At 54.6% G+C, this 9,788-nt stretch overlaps 2 protein-coding genes across 2 annotated transcripts in view; both read left to right on the forward strand.

Annotated features, from left to right (window-relative positions):
• Positions 1-691: 691 nt before the first annotated feature.
• PPP6R2 (protein phosphatase 6 regulatory subunit 2) overlaps positions 692-9,788 on the forward strand; it is a gene marked incomplete at its 5' end in the record, with an annotated part of 12,821 nt that continues 3,724 nt past the window's right edge. Inside the window, 9 exons of the mRNA XM_027669871.1 lie at positions 692-835; positions 1,135-1,215; positions 1,584-1,681; positions 3,928-3,985; positions 4,866-4,993; positions 5,868-6,046; positions 7,781-7,943; positions 8,338-8,426; positions 9,490-9,697. Coding sequence (XP_027525672.1) covers positions 692-835; positions 1,135-1,215; positions 1,584-1,681; positions 3,928-3,985; positions 4,866-4,993; positions 5,868-6,046; positions 7,781-7,943; positions 8,338-8,426; positions 9,490-9,697 — 1,148 coding nt within the window. The remainder of the gene's footprint in view (positions 836-1,134; positions 1,216-1,583; positions 1,682-3,927; positions 3,986-4,865; positions 4,994-5,867; positions 6,047-7,780; positions 7,944-8,337; positions 8,427-9,489; positions 9,698-9,788) is intronic.
• LOC113960343 overlaps positions 952-9,788 on the forward strand; it is a 23,570-nt gene continuing 14,733 nt past the window's right edge. The window contains exon 1 of the mRNA XM_027669869.1: positions 952-963. The gene's annotated coding sequence lies outside the window, so the exon portion shown is untranslated. The remainder of the gene's footprint in view (positions 964-9,788) is intronic.

The following is a 9,788-nucleotide window of genomic DNA, read 5'->3' on the forward strand; positions in this document are numbered from 1 at the left end:
CTCTTTGCTTTCACGCAGTGAGGCTCAACATGTTGGAGCTTTGAGGGGCTCCTTTGGGGCCACAGGGCTGCTTTTCCTCTGGATTTATGGGGCTGATGTGCAGCGTTCCTGGGGGGGTCTGACAACATCAAGTGCTTCCTTATTCCTTGTCCATGAGGACCTGAGTGACAGGACAAGGGAGAATGGGTTCCCAGTGCCAGAGGGCAGGGATGAATGGGATATGGGGAAGGAATTCCCAGCTGGGAGGGTGGGGAGGCCCTGGCACAGGTTGCCCAGAGCATCTGTGGCTGCCCCTGGATCCCTGGAAGTGTCCAAGGCCAGGTTGGACGGGGCTTGGAGCAACCTGGGCTGGTGGAAGGTGTCCCTGCCCATGGCAGGGTGGGACTGGATGGGCTTTAAGGTCCCTCCAACCCAAACCATTCCATAACAGAATTATTACACCTGAAAGAGAGACACAAGGATTGAAAAGCAGAACTTCAGCCACACTTCTGGCTGTTTGCACAAAGGTGGAGTAGAAGTTGTGTATCTTTAGCCCCCATAGCTCCAGAGGAGTTCAGGTTGTTCACACCAGTCCCATCTGATGGTTTGGCCTCCCGGGAGCTGAGCCTTCCTCGGCAGATTTTGCTGGGGTTGGAAAACCACGAGTGAAGTGACTCCCTCTGCAGAGCCCTCACACCCTGCTGGGCTCCAGGGTGCCCCTGGGCCGACTGCCCTCGGAGCTGATCGTTGGGGTGCCCTTGTCATTGCAGAGCTGCCCGAGGACTGCCGGGGGAGGTGGGAGAGCTTCGTGGAGGAGACGCTGACGGAGACGAACCGGAGGAACACGGTGGATTTGGTGAGCACAGAGAGCCTGGGCCCGAGGACTCCTGGACCTCCTTTCACTAGAAAAAGGGATATTCCTGGGGTTTATTCTCACTGTGCTGGTTTTTCTGAAGAATTTCAAGGGCAGAGTATAGAAAATGTGTTCCATAATAGTTCTCCTAGCAGCAGCTGACCCATGTTGGTGAACTCCAATCCATGTTATCCCTCGGGCCAGTTGCTGCCTGGCAGGAGTTTGGTCTTTGAGGGGTTGGAACTGAAATATTGGAGCTTTCTCAGCTTTTCCTTGTGCTCATTCCTTGGTTCTGCCCCCAGGTGAGCACCCACCACCTGCACTCCTCCAGTGAGGATGAGGACATTGAAAGTGCTTTTCCCAATGAACTTACTCTCCAGCAGGTGAGTGGACAACACACCCTTCCCTATTCCCAAGAAACTTGCTGCTCTGGCTTGCCTTAGGAGGAAGCCAGAAGTACCCTCTGGATGTCTGTGGTGGGTTTCACTTGCACCACTGGGGGAAAACAACCCAGTGAAGCCAACAAGTGATTCCCTCTGGAAATTCCTGCCTCTCTTTGGGAGGAGCTGGGAGCAGGTGGGAGAGTTGTCAGCCCAGGCCTCCCAGCAGTGTGTGTGATCCTGCTTTGGGAAGGGTCTGTCCCTTTTTGGTGCTACTGATGCTTTGGTAGGGCAGGTTTTTCCCCCAGCTCAGGCAGTGTCCTGGGATGTCTCAGGACACCCTGGTGATGCTGGGCTGGGTCCCTCTCCAGGCCTTCTCCGAGTACCAGATCCAGCAGATGACGGCCAACTTCGTGGATCAGTTCGGCTTCAACGACGAGGAGTTCGCAGACCAGGACGACAACATCAAGTGAGTTTGTAGCTCTGGGCATTTGAGCCTCTTTGCATCTCCCCTTCCTTCTGGTTCAGGGTTTAAAATGGGCTCCTCCTCCCTCCTGGGGTTTGAAAGGAGCAGGGGAGGGATCAGTGGCTGGGAAAACACGGAGCCGTTTTTGTGGGAGCCCAGCCCTGATCTCCAAAGGCAGTTGTAGAACAGAGGAAAAGTATTTCTTCATTTTAAAGAGGAATGTTTTAAATAAAACAGGCAATTATTAACTAGCCCTGCTCTAGGAGAAGTTTAATTGCAGAGAAAGCAAAGCATTAGAGTGAATTCTGGGCAATTAAACACATATTGTCCAAGGAATTAAATCCTTATTGAAATTAGGAATGGAAGAGTCGTGGTTTGATGGAGTCCGTGGAAAAATGAGCCATTTTCTCCCTTCTGAGAAAGGGAACAGAGATAAGGAGGAGCAAGGGCAGCTCAGAGGAGGCAGGAGAGGGGGATTTAATGTTACACAACTTGCTGAGTTCAGAGCTCAGAATTTGCTGCTTTTATAGAACTACTTTAATCCCATTAAAACTGCAGCTCATCTTCTCTCCTTAAAGATGTACCTGGGACTGTGATTATCCCACTTGGCCATAATGGTTCTGAAACTGGAACCATTTAGTTCTGGGCACAGAAGTGCTCCAGGGGATCCCAATGTTCTGCTCCTCAGCTTTGCCCCTTCACTTCAGCTGCTGGAGGGTTTGTCTCCATCACAGGAATTCTTTGGGATCCCAGGTGACAGGGAAGTGTGGCAACACCTCTGTCCTTCCTCCAAGGTTCTTCCTGAGCCTTGTAGATGTCAGAACTTTAATAAGGCCAGAAAGTTCCAGACTGAATCAGAGTTTAATTGAACAGAAATTACTTCGTTCTACACACTGAAAAGAATAAACAGATTTTTCACTTGTGTCAGCAGCAAATGTGACCCCGTGTGTGTGTAGGTGCAGGGGAGGAGTTAAATTCCGTGAGGAGCTGCCAAAAGTGCCTCATGACCATTGTAAAATGAACACCAGGCTGAAAAAAGTCTGTGACTGGGATTTTATCACTTTATTTGTGGTTGGAAAAGGAGAATGTACTACAAAACACGGAATATTGTGAGAGTGGTGCTCCCTGGCAGCTGTTGGACACTGTGGGAGATGTGAATTGGAGTAGTTAACAAATGTTAATAATGTCTCAGTGTCCTGGGGATTTGCAGGACGGTATTTTAAACTGAACAGTCTTTAAAGAAAATGCCACTGTCCAAAGGTAGAGCTGCATGAACAGGGTGGATAAACTCTGCCTGGCCCCAGCTCTCTGGGAATGTGGAGGTTTTGGGCTGCAGCTCCCTCTGCTGTTCTCCCAACAGGCTCCTCTGGGACCACACAGGAAACTGGGTCATTTTAGGGTTTTTGCAGCACAGTGACACACCAGGGCTGTGAGCCACTCACACACTGAGATTTCCAGAATTCCAGAATCACTGGGGTTGGAAAAGCCCTCCCAGATCAGAAGGTCCCCCCTGAGCCTCCTTTGCTCCAGGATGAGCCCCCCCAGCTCCCTCAGCCCCTCCTGCTGCTCCAGACCCTTCCCAGCTCCCTTCCCTTCCCTGCACACGCTCCAGCCCCTCCAGGTCTCTCCTGTCTGGGGGCCCAGAACTGCCCCTGGGATTCCAGGGGGGCCTCCCCAGTGCCATCAGTGCCATCTCTGAGTCTGTGTCATGCAGCCCCATGGAACTCCTGGGGGAACATAGGACTGGAATTCCAGAGCAGCTGACTGCAGCTCCTTCTCTTTTTCATAAATGATGAGTTTATTTAAATTTTTTCCAATGGGATTGGGATCAGCTGGAGGGATCTGGGGGAAGCAGAGCTGGCTGTGGTGTGTTCCCCAGGCACCACGGGAGTTCAGAACAGCCCGGCCCTGCTGGGGGCCAAGAGCCCCAAAACCCCACAGCAAGGAGCTCATGGCAAAGGCTGCTCCCTCAGGGATTGAATCAGCCCCAGGAGGGGAAATCTGACCCGTGGAGTCCTGGAGTGGGTTGGGTTGGGAGGGATTAGCCCCTCCAGTTCCACCCCCTGCCATGGACAGGGAATGTTCCGGGCTGAACTGACCCTTCATCTCAAGGAGAGGAGACCATGGCACGGGTACAGGAGTGGCTGCTCAGGGAACAGACACCTGGAGGGGCTCTGGGGCTGGGTGGTGCTGGGGATGCCCAGGTTCCTCTGTGCCATCCCTGAAGGCTCTTTCCCTCCTCCGGGCAGCGCTCCCTTCGACAGGATCGCGGAGATCAACTTCAACATCGACGCCGACGACGACAGCGTGAGTGGGGCCTGGGGGCTGTTTAACCTGCCAGGGGCCTGCTTTCATTTGGAAAGAACAAACGTTTGGTGGGGTTTTTGGTCAGTGCAGAGGTGTCCCCCTGGGACAGTTAAGGAACTGGGGGCACTGCAAATAGCCCGGAGCGTCTCCCCCAGAAATATTTCCTCAGAAATTCCACTCCTGGCATTTAAGGAATTTTTCTCCCTCTCTGCAGTGTCAATCTGTTGTCCTTAGAAGCACAGAATCATGGAATGGTTTGGGTGGGAAAAGGACCTTAAAGCCTGTCCAGTGCCACCCCTGCCATGGGCAGGGACACCTTCCACTGGCCCAGGTTGCTCCAACCTGGCCTTGGACACTTCCAGGGATCCAGGGGCAGCCACAGATGCTCTGGGCAACCTGGGCCAGGGCCTCCCCACCCTCCCAGCTGGGAATTCCTTCCCAATATCCCATCTCTCCCTGCCCTCTGGCACTGGGAAGCCATTCCCTGTGTCCTGTCCCTCCCTCCCTTGTCCCCAGTCCCTCTCCAGCTCTCCTGGAGCCCCTTTAGGCCCTGCAAGGGGCTCCAAGGTCTCCCTGGAGCCTTCTCTTCTCCAGGGGAACAATCCCAATTCTCCCAGCCTTTGATAATCTTTCCAGACACAGGTTAGGGAAGCATGGAGAGAGCTGGATTTCTTATGGATCTAGATATTGCTGGGCTGTGTCTGGTCTTTCCCGTTGAATTGCCCCAAAGCAAAGCAGCAGCTGGACAGTGGTGATTCCCCCCAGGGGATCCCACACTCAGCTCCTGAGCAAAGCTTGGTTGGGCCAATACTCAGACTTTGGTTTCCTCAGTCTTTCCCAAGGAATGACTGGGATTTGGTTTCTCCTCCCTGTCCCTCAGCCCAATGCCTCCCTGTTTGAAGCCTGTTGCAACGAGCGGATCCAGCAGTTCGACGACAACGAGGAGGAGGAGGACATCTGGGAGGAGAAGGAGATCACCTATGCAACCCAGGTCAAATCAAGAACACGGTAAGGTGAACACAGAGCACTCATTTCTCCCCCTGAATGCTGGGAAGCTGCACATTTCAGTCAAGGCTGAGCTTAGGTGTTTGGTATTTATGTTATTGAGGGGCCCTGAGGTTTTTGTCTGACAGCCCTGAGGACTCCCCGTGCCACATGTGCTGGGGGCTTGTCTTGGATGTGCAACAGAGATCCAGTGTAAGGGAATTCAGTAACAGTGGAAAAACCCGGGGACTGAGTCTGTCATGGTGTAAAATCAAATGTATTAAAAAATCTCCACCCTTAGTGTGAAATACTTAGAACTTACTCCTTCATCTTTGGGGAGGAGGAGGAGGAGTTAAAACTGAGGGGAGCAGACAGAACTTTTTCAGAATATTAAGAAAAAAAGGTGATGTTTTTCATGGAAACAAGGGACCTCCCAGGGGCATCTCTGGCTCTGCAAATCCTTCTTCATCCCTTTGATGGAACCAGTTATTGAATAAAGTCACTTCTCTAATTCTGTATCTGGAAATATGATCAAGGGGGACAGGAAAAACCACCAAGAGCTCAGTGTTTCCTTGCCAAGCACCAGCACCCCGATGGTTCTGCTCACACACAGGGTCCATTCCACACCAGTGTGCTCCTCTTTGCCACTGGTTTGTGTGGTCCCACCAGGCTCCAGCCCTGGGTCTGTCCCTGCAGCACATTCCTGCCTCTGCAGATGAGTCTGGACTGGCAGAGCTCTCGGGGCTGTCACTGGACGGATCTCCCAGATTCCTGCCTGGCTGTGCATTCGGGGGGAAATAACCCTGGAGAAGGCACTGGGCTGTGTCCCTGGAGCAGGGAGAGGGCAGCTGAGGGCTGGGGGAGCTGGAGTCCTGCTCACCTGGGCTCTGTGGGGCAGGTTTGGAGCGTCACAGACCTCGGAGGGCTCGTCCAAGAGCGACCTGGAGAACGGAGACCACGATGGGAGCGTGGACTCGGAGGAGGAGGAGGAGCCCGAGCAGCAGCCACCTCCCCCCTCAGCAAACAACCCCAAGAGCAGCATTTCTGAGCAGAAGGAGTCCTCTGACACCTCTGAAGGTAAAGGGTGCACAGCAGGGTGTGTGCTGGGGGGAGATCAGCAGCACTTTGCACAGTGCCAGGTTCCTGTGCAGAGTCCACGATTCCACCTGTGCACAGAGAAATGGGAATTTCAGGGTCTATTTCTGCCTCTGAGCTATCTGGAGTCCTACCCAGCTCCTTCAGAACAGCAGCTGTGCTCAGGCAGCCACGGGCACAAGGATAATCCCAGGGGAAGGTGTCCCTGCCCATGGCAGGGTGTTGGAATGAGATGGTTTTGAAGGTCCTTTCCAACCAAAGCACTCCATGATTCTGTGACTCCGTGAATCCCAACTGTTTTAGTGCAAATCCTGATCAAAGCATCACTGGAGGATTAGGACATGAACCCCTCACATCACATGATGAGGGTTCTGTGCAGACCTTTGCCAAGTGTCTCCACACTCTGGGTCTGTTCTCCTGCTTTTCCAGCTATTTTGCCTGCTGCAAACCCATCCTTCCAGTGCCTGCAGGAACACTGCAGAGGGACAGGATTTTAATGCAATCATGGCATGGTTGGGTGGGAAAGGACCTTAAAGCCCATCCAGTGCCACGGGCAGGGACACCTTCCACCAGCCCAGGTTGAAAGCTCCATCCAACCTGCCCTTGGACACTTCCAGGGATCCAGGGGCAGCCACAGCTTCTCTGGGCAACCTGTGCCAGGGCCTCCCCACCCTCCCAGCCAGCAATTCCTTCCCAGTATCCCATCTGACCCTGCCCTCTGGCAGTGGGAAGCCATTCCCTGTGTCCTGTCCCTCCATCCCTTGTCCCCAGTCCTGTCCATCCTCCTTGTTGACCCCTTCAGGGGTTTTCCCACCTCACCATGTAAACAACGCTGTGGAAGTGCAGGAGACACATGGTGTTGGCAGCAGAGCAAATCCAGGGGTCAGAAACGTTTTCTCAGACTTCCATTTCTCATTTCTCCAAGCATTTTCAATTTTAAAACATTTCTTTTTTGGGGTGGTGCCTTTGTGTTGTAACTGGGAACATCGGGCAGAGCCATCCCAGTTACCTGCTCTCTGCACCCCTCTGGAAGTGTCAGCTGTTTCCAGGTTATTAGGAGGGACCAGATTAAACCAGGCACTCCCAGTGGGTTGTGTGTGACAGCCCTGTCACCCTTCCAGAGCCCTCAGCTGGAATTTGGGCTCAGTTTCTGGGGGGTGCAGCCCTGGGGGGGTCTCCCCTGCTCATTCTGTGACTGCAGAGCAGCTTGCAGAGCTCTGCAATCCTTCCCCTTTCCCAAGAAAAGGTAAGGAAAAACGGTATTTTAAAAGGTGGGATTTGTGGGACTGGAAGCAGAGGGGAGGACTGGAGGTGGCAGTAGGTTCTGGTGAAGAAGGAATAGGCTGGGACTGTAAAAAACAAACTGCCAAGTGACTTCTGGGATCTTGAACATTTTAATCCATTTATCAATTCCTTACCTGTGTGTGCCAGAATTCAGTTAGGGCTGGAATGGCTGAAAGGAGCTGAGGGACCTGGAGTTCAGCTGGGAATCACTCAGGGCTCAGGGCTGAAGGCATCCACAGTGTCGTGTCTCCGTGTCGATGCCTCTCCTGTGGGTCACAGGGATGTTTATCCACAGAGGATTCCCAGGCTGTGTGAGACAGGCGGGTGGGGAAGGAGCATCCTTGGCTGGTGTATCCTGCCTTGTGATCCCTGGATCCCTGGCCCCCTGGCCCCCTGCATCCCGGGCTGCAGAGGTGTTGTTTGTTGTCCCAGGGGCCGGCTGGACGGCGGTGTTCGAGCCCGTGAGCTCCAAGCCCCCCGTGCCCTGCGTGGCCATGGACGTGGGCTCCAGCGTGTGGGACTCGGCCGCCCCGCAGAGCTCCGCGCCCGAGGAGAAGGGCTGGGCCAAGTTCACAGACTTCCAGCCCTTCTGCTGGTAAGAGCCACGGCATCCCAGCTTCCTTGGGGCTTTGGGGTGGAAGAGTATTTGGAATGCATTTCAGTGGGGTGCCTTGGCTGTAAGCCTTTCTTCTTCCCTTCCCCTTCCCGCTGCTTCCCTTTTTATTGTTTAATATTGTCTGATTATCCTGGATCATGCTTCCCACTGCTTCCCAGTGCTCCTCAGTGGTGCTGGCATTCCTGTCTTACTGCACCTCCTGTGCCATTGCTGCTGCTGCTGCACTCGGGGAGTAAAATCAGTAAATTAATAAGGTTTATACGAGTTAAAAATATTTATGGGAGGAAAGGTCGAGGCCTGATGATTCCTTCTGCCGGGGCTGTTTGGAAGCAGTGGGCTCCTGTTCCCCTTCTCAAGGCTCTTCCCCCCCCAGCTCAGAGTCAGGCCCCCGCTGCAGCTCCCCCGTGGACACGGAAAGCGGCGACTCCGACGGGACCCCGAAGCAGGGCCAGGACAAGAACTGTGAGTGAGAGCATGGCTGGGCACACAGGGTGTCACTGAGCTCTTGGGAATCCTGCACTGGGTGTAGGGAGAATGTCCCTGCAGTGTCACCCACCCCGAGGGCTCCTTTTGCACCAGGGTCGGGCTGTCGAGGTAAACTCGGGAATCCTGGGGGTTTGTTGGGACAACATTGTCAGCAAGGAACTGAAGTGAGTTGGAGTTGCCATCAGAGAGACATTTCATTTATCCTGGAAGTGTCCAGGGCCAGGTTGGACAGGGCTTGGAGCAACCTGGGCTAGTGGAAGGTGTCCCTACCCATGGCAGGGGAGGGGACAGGGTGGGCTTTAAAGTCCCTTCGCGCCCAGACCATTCCAGGATTCTATAAACTGGTCAAAAGTCCTGTTTTAACTATGCTTGATTATAAAATCACTTGCCCAGAATTCCAGGGTCAGGGTAGGTCCCTCTGTTGATGGTTGTGCTGAGACATTGAGAGTCCCTGTGACAACCTTCCCTCCTCCCTCCTGAGCAAGGAAAAACTCCATTTGACAAAGGACTTGGGTGGAAGTAAATGAAACCTGTGTGTGTAGCAGCCATGGGAAGGTGGGTGACACTGGGAGGGGGGGAAGCACGGGACTGTCTTCTGCCACATGGGGTTTTTGGGATGCTCTCCCTGTGGAGCTGGAGAGCCCATTCAATAAAGCCCTGCCTGGCTTGCAGAATCCCAGGAAGGTTTGTGTGGGAAGGGACCTTAAAGCCCATCCAGCCCCACCCCTGCCACGGGCAGGGACACCTTCCACCAGCCCAGGTTGCTCCAAGCCCCATCCAACCTGGCCTCGGACACTTCCAGGGATCCAGGGGCAGCCACAGCTTCTCTGGGAAACCTGGACCAGGGCCTCCCCACCCTCCCAGCCAGGAATTCCTTCCCCATATCCCATCTCTCCCTGCCCTCTGGCACTGGGAAGCCATTCCCTGTGTCCTGTCCCTCCAGGCCCTTGTCCAAAGCCCCCCTCCAGTTTTTAGGGTTTGACACCACCCTCCTTGCCTGGGGTCATTCCCAGGGTTGACGTGGGCCCTCCCCTCGCAGTCAGCCCCGGCTCCCCCTGCGTGTGGAACGTGTGTGTGACACGGAAGGCGCCGCTGGTGGCCTCGGACAGCAGCTCCTCGGGCGGCTCCGACAGCGACGACGACGACGACAAGGCCGAGCCTGGCACGGCCCCCGCGGGCACGGCCCAGGGGCAGGAGGGCAACCAGGCCCCCGGGGAGGCCAGGAAGGACACGGCGGTGATCTCCAGGTGGGAAGGGATCTCCAGGTGGGAAGGGATCTCTGGGTGGGAAAGGATCTCCGGGTGGGAAGGGATCTCCGGTGACCTCCAGGTGGGAAGG

This window comes from Corapipo altera, unplaced genomic scaffold (genome assembly GCF_003945725.1).
Source record: "Corapipo altera isolate COAL_440 unplaced genomic scaffold, ASM394572v1 291, whole genome shotgun sequence".
Classification (NCBI taxonomy): Eukaryota; Metazoa; Chordata; class Aves; order Passeriformes; family Pipridae; genus Corapipo; species Corapipo altera.